The sequence below is a fragment of the Chlamydotis macqueenii genome, chromosome 19 (assembly GCF_036417535.1).
Source record: "Chlamydotis macqueenii isolate bChlMac1 chromosome 19, bChlMac1.mat, whole genome shotgun sequence".
Lineage (NCBI taxonomy): Eukaryota > Metazoa > Chordata > Aves > Otidiformes > Otididae > Chlamydotis > Chlamydotis macqueenii.
The window spans coordinates 10,679,973-10,693,185 of record NC_141574.1 but is presented as its reverse complement, the minus strand read 5'-3'; the positions used below and the strand labels follow the sequence as shown (position 1 = coordinate 10,693,185).

The 13,213-nt window shown below is 49.2% G+C and overlaps 1 protein-coding gene across 3 annotated transcripts in view; it reads right to left on the bottom strand.

The window, feature by feature from the left end:
- Nucleotides 1-13,213, bottom strand: part of CALN1 (calneuron 1) — a 126,581-nt gene that overhangs the window by 100,219 nt on the left and 13,149 nt on the right. For all 3 annotated transcript variants that reach the window (XR_015260669.1, XM_086763294.1, XM_086763293.1), the window contains exon 2: nucleotides 12,096-12,220. Coding sequence is in view for 2 of the 3 variants with exons in the window: in XM_086763294.1 (XP_086619420.1) it covers nucleotides 12,096-12,213 (118 nt within the window). In the remaining variant the exon portion in view is untranslated. The remainder of the gene's footprint in view (nucleotides 1-12,095; nucleotides 12,221-13,213) is intronic.

Below are 13,213 nucleotides of genomic sequence, written 5' to 3'. Positions count from 1 at the left end.
CCCGTCACACATCCACCTCCCCAAGGGGTGAAGCAGGAGAGAACAACGCCGTTTCAGCGATACCCTCCAGCTCTCTATTTTCTCATTTTCCCTTCTGCAACACTGAAATTGAATTTACAAAGCGGTGACAGGCTACATTTAAGTATTTGATGGACATTTCATCCAGCAGACACATCGGCAAACACAGTTTCACATTTCAAAGGCAGAAATTACTGTGTCCCTGCAAAGGACAGTTTGCTCCTTATGTGCAAACATGAAGAAAAAAAATGCTTCAAATATTTTTTTTACCTTCGGGAAGTAATAGCAATTGCAATCTGTTGCACAGCCACATCTCTTCCTCCTCCCCATCCAAATCTATTCACAGGATCTTATGCCCTGGATTAAGATTTAGTTGAAAGAAAAGTAAGGAGATTTGCGTTTCCTAGCAAATTAAATAGAAATTGCCCAAAAGAATAATCCTGAAATATAAAATACTGCCTCATCCCACATGTTGCTAATAGGCTTCTGCTCTAATGGCTTATTTAGAAAGAGGAACTTTTCTTAAATTGCCTCCTAATGAGGTGCATTCAGGAACAGGAGATATAAATATCTTTCACTACCAAGGCTTTGGGTTTTTTGGGGGTTGTTTTGGTTTTTTTTTCCCCCATAATTCTTATCAAAATAAAAGAAACATTTTAAGACAGACTTTTTGCTGTGCTGCAATACTAAAGACTGGAAATTCCAAATGCTGATGTTTCTGAAAGTTATTTTTCTCGCTCTTCCTCGTCTCGTGGTTGTTGCTACAAAGGGTCCCAGCGCTGCCTGCAATGCCTCAGCTCCAGGCTGGACACAGGTGGGACCTGAGCAACTCACTGCTTGTCACACTCATCCACATGCCAGAGGGCTGTTTGATCCTATCTACTTATCCATCTGCTGAATGGTGGCAGGACTTTGCGTACAAGGACACCGAGGTCCATGATCTTGTGTCATGACTCATTTTGAGTGTTGTTTCCTGTGAAGCTGACAGGGATCCTGCTGCTGGTCCCCAACCACAATCCCTCTCTTTCCATCCTCTCAGCTGGATCCAGGGCACAACAGTCGTTCGGTGTGGAGATGGATGGGAGACTAAGGGAGACAGCAAGGTCCTGGCTCAGCTCATCCTCCACAAGCCCACTGGGAGGGCGTGGAGGGTGGAGGGCTGAGCCCTCTCTGCTGCACGGGAGCATGGCTCTGTGTGGGGCAGCATCGCCCAGCGACGCGGGATGGGCAGGACCTTGGGCTGACCTTGGTCTGCAAAAAAAACACAGCCCAGTTTTAACTCATTTCATTTGGAGAGTGAATGATCTAAGCCAGATTGGCATCAGCCTTAGGGACTGCAGTGATTTCAGCCCATGCACCCTCCACTGCAGCGGCTGCTCTGGCACCAAATGTTTGCGAAGCGTTTTATGAACTACCACACTCTGCCTGGCTCCGGTGAGCTTTGCTGCGCACCCTGGACACATCCCTGACACCCAGTGCCAGAGTAGAAAAACAAGAAGCTCTCACTGTGCCCTGCTGGTGCGCCCGGGAGCAGCACCCACCACCGCAGAGCATCGAAATCACCCTGGGAGATCCACACCCCTTTGTTTCCACAGGCAGGCAGGAGCCAAGTCTGACTTCAAAGGGTTTGTGCTGATCCTCTTTGATGTCACCAAAGCCAGTGGAGCTGGAAGAGCAGTGCTTCCCTGCTGGGCTTCTGCTCCATGCCCCGTACCCATCTGGCTGGTGGCTGCGGGCACAGGGCCCTGCGAAAGCCAACAACTGCTGCGCAGCTCATCCGACTCCAGGAACAGCAGATCCATCACTGGATCCTCTTGCTTCCTCTCTGGCTCCAAACCCCTCTGCCCTCTCCACTCCCTCTGCCCAGGTACAGCCGGCCTGGCGTTCCTCCTCGGCTGCCCCTCCTCTCCTCCTGCCTTCCCCAGCTCTGACTTTTTGGGAAACTGCCCAGTGCAAATCCTGGGAGGGAGCATCCTCACACAGCTTATTTAACAAGCCCAGCCTTGGCACCTATTTCTCACCTCAGCTAGGGCTGAGATGGTCTCAGGACCCATGGCTGGGCAAGGGAAACTGGAAAAACAAAGATTTCCAGTCAGAGGATGGTCAGGTCTATTTGTTAATTCCCAGCATTACTGTCATCTGCCTCCTTCATCTGGACTCGCACCCTGCTAAGTGACTTCTCACTCTGCCAAGCCATTGGCCTTGTCCTCAGGAAGATAAATGCTCTTTCTCGTAAGCTGGGGGGAGAGGACAGGGACTGCAATTGCCATCACATGGCAGAGCAGGCTCACAAAGAGCAGCTGCGGGCGATGGCTGCTGCCCAGGAGCGCAGCGGGACCGGGATGCTGCCTGATGCCGCTGAGCAGATGCCCCAACAGCCAAACGGAGGCCAGGAGCACTCACCTTGACATCGCATTGCTTTGAATGGCATTTAAAAAAAACACCCCAATATTCAAAAGAGTCAGGTGAAACCCTCTCCAGATCACTGAGTTTTTCTCCCTGTCATTTTTGCAGCAGCAGCAGCGCTACGCTTCTGTGCCAGTCCTACCCTGTGTCACTGACAGGCTCCTTTGTGACCAGAGGCACAGTGGCACAGGGACTGGGGAGCCAACGCAAAGCCATTGCGCACGGGGAGCAAAATCCACGGCGGATGCTTGACCCGGAGGTCTTGCAGCACCCCAGGCAGCGGCATACATATTGCTGTCCTCCCCCTTCACAAGGTATCACTGCTGCTGGGTAAACTGAGGCACAAAAAGATCAGTGATGGGCAAAACATCCCAGTGAAGAACTAGAAATAGGTGTCTGGACTCCTACTTCTCCGTATGTACATCTAAACTCCTAAATCTCATTGTTTAGGGGGCAAACTTAGTTCTGAGTTTTCATCTGTAGACAGCACATAGATGTGCAGAACAGAGGCTTTTTGCAGATGTTTGCGCTTTGGTGAGGTGGCTGCTCAGATGGAGGCAAGGGAATTGGTTCAGGTCTGCTTATGGTTGGTCATGACTTGATGAAAGCTGGCGTGCTGGAAGGCACAGTGAACTAACACAGACTCGCTAAAATATCCGTCTCCACAACTCAAGGGACACCTGGCAGTCCACGGCATCGCGATCACAAAAAGGGCGTGTGCCCAGCATGCAGAGTGTCACGATAACCTCCAAATCCTGAAGTATTTAAAATCATGGTAATTGAAGGAGGAACCTGCGAAGACACTGCCTGCCTGACTGGAGACCCCGCAGCGCTCACAACACCCTCGGGTCCATCCTGCTCCCTTTGCTGGGAATCACCAGCACGCTGAGCTGTTCGTCTTCTGACTTGCTCCAACAGCAGCTTGTCTTGGCCCTTTTCAAGCCATGCATCAGCCCCCGAGCTTAGTGCTGATAAGGAGGACCCAGGAAATTAAATAAAGAGCGAGCCATTTGCAAGCGCCATGGAGAGAATGTCCAAGGCAGCTTAAACTCAGGCCAGAGTCCGGGTTCATGCCTCTGTCTGTGCAGTTATTCTAATATAAATGTCTTATCAGAGTAGTTTTCAGTGGGGAACCAACTGCTTGACTCTCAGAAGCTGCTGTGTCTTCAGTAGAGCTGAGGTTTCCACAATGCCCCAGCCCTGTGGCTTTGGAAAGAGCCGGACAGCCAAGACCCTTCCCACCTAATTCAAAAAGCAAGCACCATCACTTCCATTTGTGGGGCAGGGAAACCATTCCCAGACCGCTTTTGATGGAAATCTCTGTTCCCATGGCACTGCCAGCCCCGTTCAGCTCCAAAAGCCACAGACCTGGGTCAGAAGTTGGCGTCTCCCTCCCTTTGCCAGGGAAAGATGCTCTGGACAGATTGACCCCATCCCACGTGAGCTCACTGGCAGCTGGACCAGCACTGACAGGTGTGCAGGGTACAATGCACCAACACCTCGCTGTACCCACAGCTCTCCTGGCCTTCAGCTGGAAAACTGGGGAGACAGCAGCATTTAGCCCCCTTTGCTTCCAACCCTGGGGTGTGTGCCACATCCTTGTGGGGCTGGGATGCAGAGCCCTGGCCCCCATCCTCCCATGCACGGCTCAGACCCACTGCCAGGGAGTACAACTGCAGAGCAACATCTAGCAGGTGAGGATGAGACCCCCGAGTCTACCCAGCAGTTCTATTCCACTAGAATAGAAGTGACTTGCTGAAGTCAGGGTTTTAAGGAAGGGATTGAAGGAACTTGTAAAATTAATGATCCAGTCTAGAAGCTTGCATAAAAAATTAAAAATCCATATTAAAATTTGTATAAATGTGTCGCAGCAAGATTTAAATGCCTTTTAAAGCATGTTTAGCTCTTGATCTGAATTTGCTCCGTTCCCATGGCCCGAGGCAACGCAGGCAGGCAGTTATCAGCTCCACCGAGAGCCGGGCTCGAAGGCAAATGGGCAGCGTCTGAAACGGCTGCAAGGAGCATGAGCCCAGCACCGAGGCCTCTGCAGCATCTCTGGTGTGAGACACAAAACCAGCAGATCTGGAAGGAGCCAAATGAAGACACAGTTTGCACCCCTCTCCCCGAAGCCATCTTCTTCCAGCTTGAAGAGGCTCCTTCTCCGCCACAATAAGCCAGAAACACTTGAGCCTCTGAGCAAAGATATCTGAATATCCACCACTAATAACTTGCTGGCTTGCCAACCAGTTCCTATAACTATGTCAGCATAGCTGGAGTTCAAACAATCTCTCTAATTGTTGTCCAGATGGTGTCCCTGTAATTCTAATTTGTTGGCAGCAACTCTCATTTTATTTATACTCTCTTGCTCTAAGGACTCTTTCCTCAGAGATGATGCTGATGCCTGTTCTTGTATTTTGGGGGCAGGGAGTCCAGGTGGAACATTCCTCCTTGGCAGAGGGGGTGTGGGACAGGAGGAACAGACCTTCTGCAAGCCCTTCCAAGGCTGCACCCCAAATAACATTTATCCTCCCAGGTAACCAACCTGCCAAAGAACTGCCACCTTCTGAAGGGTTGGAGCTGTAAAGCATTGGAGAGTGGAAATACTTGCTGTTCTGGAGTGTTTTTCCCCAATCCATAGCTTTCTGCCACCTTCCCACAAGAGGATCTCTAGTGATGGAGAAAACCCAGGGCTGATCTTCAAGTCCCAGGGGTCCCTAAGGCAACGCAGCAGCTAAAACCCCCAAGACGGGGTCTTGCTTTCCAGTGAAACCTGGAGGAACACAGCCACTTCAGGTGTCCAAACATTATCGTTGCCTGTTTGGGGTGGGAAGTGCTGCTGATTTCAGTGAAAAAAAAAAAGCTTTTCTGAAGGCCAAGAGTGAGAGGCTGAGGATGCTGGGGCTGGATGGACCGATATCTGCCTCTCTGCAGCACAGCAGACCGCTCTGCGCAATGCGAGGGAAAGCTTTCCAAAGCCAGCATGGGGGAACAGAGCCCTTCCAGATGCACTGCAGCGGGGCAGGGGACCCAGGTCTGCTGGCTGCTCCAGTCAGTGCCGGCATCTGGAGACTCTAACGAGGCCGAGACAGACCACAGTGAGCTACGACAATAAATCCATGGATTCCCTCGAACCTCCTCAGGGCTAAGCTGGCATGCAGCCTGGGACAGGTAGCCACAATTCCTCCATCAGCAACTCTTCTCATCCACTCGACACTGTCTGGAGCAAAGGTGCACCTTGCAATAAAATAATACTACGCAGACTGTTAATAATGCACCAGTTTTTATGATTTTTAAATGGAGGCTACTTCATACCTGGGACTACCAGGACCCAAGAAAACCCACACTGTAATTAAAACACATAACTGGAAAACTGGCAGAAGGAGCTCAGCAGAAATGAGAGATACAGCTGCTTCTGTCCACATAGTGATGCCACGCTTTTATATTCAGAGACACGAAACGCTATTAAAGCCCAATATAAGACATAAATTATTCCATTCCCAGCCTTGATCACTCACATTGGAGACACTGTGAATAAACCTCCTTTAAAAAGAACTTTGCAAAAGAGAACAGCTTTATATAGTTTCATACACTTAATTAACAGGCTGCTTACAGTGCTTACACCAAAGCACGGTCTTGGAGACCGACGCACAAATCCACGCCATTGGAGCATCCCAGCGCACGCTCCCCCTTGCTATATCTCCTATCCCAGGGAAATATGCTTGCAACCCTCCCCTTTCCAGCAGCTCTTTCTTCCTTATTTCTCTCTTTTTCCACTTTTCCAAGTGTGGGGTTTTTTTCCCTTCCCATGGACAAAAAGCCCAGCAGAGCAGACGGAGTCTTGTTGCTGCTCCATGAGTCAGTCAAGTGACTAATGCCTCCCTCCCCTGGGTTTCCCCCCCTCGAGCACACTGCTTCTCCAAAACACCGTTTGATCTCACCTGGGACACCAAAGATAATCAGCCTCAGCCGCCGACACGGCACAGCCAGCTGGCTGGTGAGGCTGGAGGGAGTCTGCCTGCCCATGTACCTCCTGCGCCCATCAGCAGGATTAAAATCCCTGCTAGCAAACAAGCGGACCCGGAGAAAAATCAACATCTGGAGAGAGATACGAGCAGTTGCATGGCAGCCCTGGCTCTCAGCGAGCAAGAGACTGTTTATCAAGCCTTTCTGGCAATGTGAGAGAGAACCAGGATCTGGATCAGCTGCAATCCTCATAGCTCACAGGGTATCTGCTAAATAAATCCACAGCATCACGTTCCCTCCTTTCCTGGGACTTGCAATGTCCGAGGACCAACGTACCAGACACACACAAGAGGGTAAGTATCCCAAATATTGGCCTTATTTTCAGACACAGGGCTAGGACAGCGTGGCTGTGTTTGTGATGTGGGACTGTTCTACCTGGTCCCTCTCCCTAGCAGGGCCCCAGTGTGCTACCAGCCCCACAGCCAAATATCTCCTGTGCTGCTGGGACTCCAGGAGCAGCTCCAGCCTCAGCATGTCTTCAGCCACTGGTCATCACCTGCATTATTGGCCTGTGGGAAATAATTGTTAATTTAAAATCCATATGGGCATAATTTAATTCTGAAGCCACTCACGGTTGACTTTTCCACAGAAGCCCAGGAAAGAGTGACCCAGTTAAGAGCTTCTGCAGGTGACAGAAGGGGCATTGCTGGAAAGAAGTACAAACCAGGTAAAGCACACCCTGCAACGTGCCATATCATCTATATGACAGAGAATTCCCCTGGTGAGGGAAGTCTCCAGATTCCTGCCTTGAAGTCTACTGTGCCCCAAGGTCCTGTGGCCAGCAGCTTTGCCCCCCAAGTCATGTGTTGCTGTGCTGACATCTCGAGTTTAGGCAAGCACTGGTATTTCCACTCTAGATTTCAACCTTAAGGACTCTATCAAGCCGGTCAGGTTGTTGTCTACAATCAGAGAAAAATAAAATCTCCCAGCCTAGAAAAAACCAAACTTGCAGATACCACAGACCCCACCTGGGGCAGGGGCCATGTGGTCTAAGGCACCAGATGCCAATAGCTGTCCTGCTGCCACGCAGCAACGTTTTCTGCTGCATAGGCACCACCGATTTCAAAGGAATCTGGGTCAGGTAAGGATTTATCATGGTGTCTTTCTGGACAAATAGCTGCTGCTGTGGTTCATTTGAGTTTCCTCTGCAAGACACTGCTCGTGCATGCATTTCTCAGGCACTTTTTGCAAAGCCTGCTCACAATGCATGTGCCTCCCTTCAGGTGATATTTGTCAGATTCCTACTATGGAAATGTTTTTACCTCCTGACAATACCCTTTAGATAGCGCCTATGGAGGTGGATGACTCAAGCCTGACATGATGATTTCCATCCACCATTTTTTATTAAAAATACTCCTGGCGGTTCCTAACGTGAAGACAGAAGCTGATTTTAAAAGGGATGTGGAAACCACAGAGTATGCACAAACTGTGCCACAATTTTATGTCAACCAACAATAGCCAGAAAATCTATATGTAGAACAGATCCTTCCAGCCCTTATTTATAGTCTCGTGCACAGAAACCGCTAAGCATATGGCAATAACATCCATACGAGACCCCGCCGTACTCCGTGGTCCCTAAGAGACAGGTTATGGATGGCCTGCCACTTCCAACTCTGTCATTTACTTGACGTTACAAAGTTAAGTATTTCCTAATACAGCTTTCTGCGAGTTAATTCCCTTTGTGATGGTGACAGCTTCTAAAAACCCTCACGCTACTCCAGAACCGCAAGTAGCAAACACGGCTGCGAGGAACAGACAAGCCATCAGCAAACGACCTGCTATCTCTCCAGCCTCTTCCCTTGCTGCCGGCACAGTGTTTAAACCAGGGTGGAAAAAAAACAGCGGAGTTAAAGTTGACAGATGGCTGATGAAAGTCGGAAAAGTTTTCATGGGAGAAAAACAACCGGTTGGAGGAGAGGCAGAGCAGCACCCCAGCCACGCCATGCTGAAAGGCACACGTTCATCTGAAAACCGGGACTCCTTCCCCCTTATGTTACTCGAAGTCAGAAATATTTTTCATTTCCTAATCTCCCTGTATCCCTCACCCACTGCCTGCATGCTGCAGACACGGAGCGTCTGTTGGTATTCACCTCAGGGACGTGCATGGGGAGACGCGCTGCGTTCCAGCCAGGCTGCGCAGCGCCTTCGCCCTCCAGCATCCCAGAGCCCGCTGCGGAAAGCCTTCCCAAACTGAACTAGATGAAAAAAAAAAACAACAAAAAACAAACAAACAAAAAAAAATCTGCTGGAAAAAACCCGACAGATCAGGTACTTGTTGGAACCTTGAGAGCAGAGGAGCGTGATAGAAAATTCCCACCAACTTCCCCAGCTTCAAACCTTTAATAATTTAATGTGTGACTGGAATTTCTCAATAGGCTAGAGCTCCCTCAGGACCAAAATCTCATTGAAAAAGAAACCAAGGAGAATTCGGCATCTCTTTTCCAGCCTGTAAGATTAAATGCAAATATGTTATTGGCATCGAGCTATCACAGTTCCACAAAGCTCCCATACACTGACATTAACTTCTCAAGGAAGAACATTTTGTTACTCACCCCAAGATAGTTTATGCTTAAAGGCAGAAAGACTATTTCTGTGTTGGGTTTGAGCAGTGAAGAGTTCACCAGTTGGTGAGAATTCACCAATTGCCAGCACACCTGAGCACTGATCCCTTATTAGTGACAAAACAAGGTAAGATTGTGGCTGCTGATCTAATATTCCATCTCATTTCCAGTGGCTAGGCTGGTAGCTGGCACACTGAAAAGCGTCTCCAGCTTCTTCTGCTTCTCTGGGTTTAGCAGACATTGAATTACAGATTGGTTTGGGTTGGAAGGGACCTTTAAAGCCCACCCACTCCAACCCCCCTGCAAGAAGCAGGGACATCTCCAACCAGATCAGGTTGCTCACAGCCCCGTCCAACCTGGCCTTGAACATTTCAAGGGATGGGGCATCCACCATCTCTCTGGGCAACCTGTGCAGTGTTCCACCACCCTCATTCAACCAGTTTGGTACCACTTCTGGGTTTGCAGGTGGAAAGAAATGGTCTGAGGTCTCTACTAGGCTAAGAACCAGGGCCTATCTTCATAGCAAAGACACAAAGCCCTTGAAAACAGGTATTTGTGAAGCAAAAAGCTGTCAGAAAAAAAAAAAAAAATAACTAAATTCTAACAAGAAGGCTGGGCCTAACAACCAGAGAATAAATGGATGATTAGTTAAAGACCTTTAATCGTTCTCCTGAAGAACGAGGGGGACACTCTTTGTGAAGTGAGATGAACGAACTCCGCTGCTCTCCAATTCAATAGCGCAGTTATAATGGGGCACCGACCACATTAAATGGATGCAGCACTCCCATTAGCAGTGCCTTGGCCACTGCCTTTTCAAAAGACAGCTCCTCTACACCTGATTAACTTCATTTGTTGTTAATTAATGGAGATGATCCACAGCGAGTCTGGCTGTGGGGCTGGATCTCACCATCTCCCGCAGCCACTGGTCCCACCTCGGAGCCGACAGCGGGAAGGCGATGCTGAGGGCTTGCAGATGGCCCGATATGGCTCGGGCTGGCAGTGAGGAGGCACAGGAAGAATGGAAAGGAGACTGGGCTTCCTTCCCACTTCCATATAAACAGCAGGGGAACAAATCAAGGACAAGTTTCTCTTGTGCAACAGGATGGCCCCAATAGTGGGTTGCAGCCCTGATGCTACTTGAATCATCTCTTGACAGTTGTCTGCAAATCTCAAAGGCAGTTACAGCAGACGTGCTCTAATCAGGGTAGGCAGAGCAGAAAAACTCTTGTTCTCTGCAACTGAAAAACTGCAAGACTTCATCCAACCTCCTCCAGTCTGCTCAGCCAACCTCTGCCATCCTGAGCAGGGACAACAGCTAAGCTCTACCTTGAACACCATTTGCCATCTATAGGATGCACAGAAGCTGAGCCAATTCAGTTTTTCTCACCAACTCAAGACTTCAAGCAAAGCTCCTGCAACCCAGGAGAAGAGCCCAGAGGATGCCTCTGCAGTCTTTGCGCTTCTTGGATTTTAGCTAAACTGCACTGAAAATGGTTTCTTATGTTGCATCTCTCATCTGAACTATGTACAGCACGTACTCATTGGGAAGAAGAGAAGCAGTTACAAATACACAGAAAACACCATTTGTACCTAAGATAATTTAATGTGAAACTCGCAAAACCAAATCCAAAGGCTCCGAGCTGAAAAGGCTTGAAATCTGAAGTCTCAAAAGGGGGAGGGTGGGCGGAAATTTTGGCCTTCTGTTTTGCCAGAACGCCTCCAACCTGTCCTGGAAGAACCATTTCCACCTTGCACCGTTCCTGTGCTCATTTCCTCATCAAGTTCTCCACCGAGACCACTGATTATGATCATGGCTTGTACCAAATGCCCACTGGGAAGCAAACCAAGAGCTTCAGTTTGTTCCACAGCCCTCAAAGACCAGCTGTCAGCAATATTAACTTTTGCTTAGAAATGACCCTGGTGAGCCACAAATTGCTGAGAAAAAGAGATCTTCCCACCACAAACCAGACTGGGAGTCTACCTGGCCTCACATCCCGTCTGCAGGGCAGAAGGGATTAGCAGCTGCCAGCTTCTAGGGAGGAAATTATGGGATTCTACAGGCAGCAGATGTGGACAACCTTCCTGATAGCCTTTGTCAGCCTGAGGCCGCTCTGTGCTCGCAGTTTCTGACCTGGAAAAGGGAATTTTAAAGCTCTTTCCAGCTTCTTAAGCCACAAGTCACACCCATGCATCTTGTTATGCAGAGAGATAAACCTCACTTTTGAAAGGCCACGCAGCAAATGAGAAAGCTTGCTAGGAAAACAGATTCAGCTCTGCAGGTTCCCAGGAAAGGCTAAAGACATCTTTATAAAAAGATATTAGCCTAACTTTTTCTCTTGCAAGGTTTTGCCCATAAAAAGCTGCCTTATTTCTAGGCAGAAGGACAAAATCTGAGGCTAAAATCAACCTGCAGCTCATAACTTTGGTCTGGGACCTTTCTTTTGTCCCAGATCTGCTGAGCCACCTCACTTCTGACCTACCTTTTGCTCCTTGCTTCACAAGGACAACGCCTCTAGTTGTTACATGACAATGCTACAAAGAAGGTGAACAGAAGCCTTTCCCTATCCCCAGCTGTAGTGGCTTAGCCTCACTCACAGCTACAACACCACACAGTCACTTGCTCACTCCCCCTGTCACCACCCCACCGCAGAGGAATGGGGAGGACAATCAGGAAAGAAAATATGGCAAAACTCATTGAGGTAAAAACAGTTTAAGAGAACAACAGAAGAAAACAAAGATGGAATACAAAAAAAAACCCCAATAACAGAAAATACCAAAGCAGATCACTTACAGCACAACAGCTCAGGGCGGATCCTGATGCCCAGCTCCCTCCCCAGCAGCAGACTTTGCCCCTCAGCCCCATCCCCACTCCACACCCTGAGCACGGTGCCATGGGATGGAACAGCCCTGGGCTCACTGGGGTGAACTTATCCCAGCTCTTGGCTGATCAGTGATCTGTCCCAGCTGTGTCCCAGCCACAGGGGCCTCCAGCTCCAGCTCCTCTCCCAGCTCAGGTGAAAATAAACTCTGGCCTAGCCACAACCAGAACACCAGCCCCTTTCAGAAAACCGCAAGGACATTGCTCACCATCCAGTTCCTCCACAGAGATATTGGCTAGCTGTTCGCTGTCGCTGCCCGCAGAGAGTGAGCGGTTCAGGTAGTTGCCTTTGTACAACAAGCCAGCTGTTACATGGTGGAATGGCATCTTCTCCCTGGGCACAAGAGAAAAGGGAAGAGAGAGGCTCATTTGAATTATTTGTCTTTGTTTCATAGGAATAGTGCAATAGCCTGCCTTGAAAAAGTAGCTGGACCAAAGCCTCTTACATCAGGGAATGCACGCTGGGGTTGGGTTCAGGACTGATGGACTGCAGGTTTTATTTAGTGTCTAAGACAGGAGCTAAACAAACAAAGAAAAAAGCAGCAGCTTCTTCTTTATGCTCAACAAGAGTTACCAGAGACAAAATAGTGTTGCCTTAGTAAATGCAAGTCTCTAGCACTCATATTGCAGATTTCAGCTTAGAGATTTGCCATTTGGTAATTATACAGTGCATAGGGGTCTACATCGACATGCAATTAAAAAGTCATCAGATCCAGCAGCACGACTTTCAAAGCCATACAAGGGTCTGGACACCAGCTCTCAGATACCGCTCCGGAGCATCCGGACCCCTAAGATGGTTCATCCTCCCCCTGCCCAGAGCATTGGTGCTGAGTGAGGCACGCGTCGCACCAGCGCCTCGGCTCTGGGCTTCAGTGGCCCTCGCTGAAAGAAGAAAATTCGCATTCAAGCAGGGCCCACAAAGAACATTTTCGTCTCACAAATATGACAGCTAAGGAAAAATACTGCTCCATGGGAGGCTGTAGCTGGAAAGTGTTTGCAAACTTAGCAGGTATAAACACCGCAGCCTCATGAAGGGCAGCCATCTGCACAGACAAAAGTGGAAATTACTGTCAGCAGCACTTACACATTGATTTAGGATACACAAGAAAGAGGCAAGTGTGCCAAAGTCAATTGAAATATTAAGAGGAAGATTTGTCATACCCTTGGCTGGTTTCAATCAGCGCGGCCCCGCCGTGCGCATGTGGCATTTTATTCTGTACATCTCCAGCGGAGACAAATCAGCAGGGTCACCAGAGCCACCCAGACAGCAGCTGAGGACCCGGGCCGGGGTCTCTGCAGGGGATGGAAGGTGGCCAGAAGGCACTGG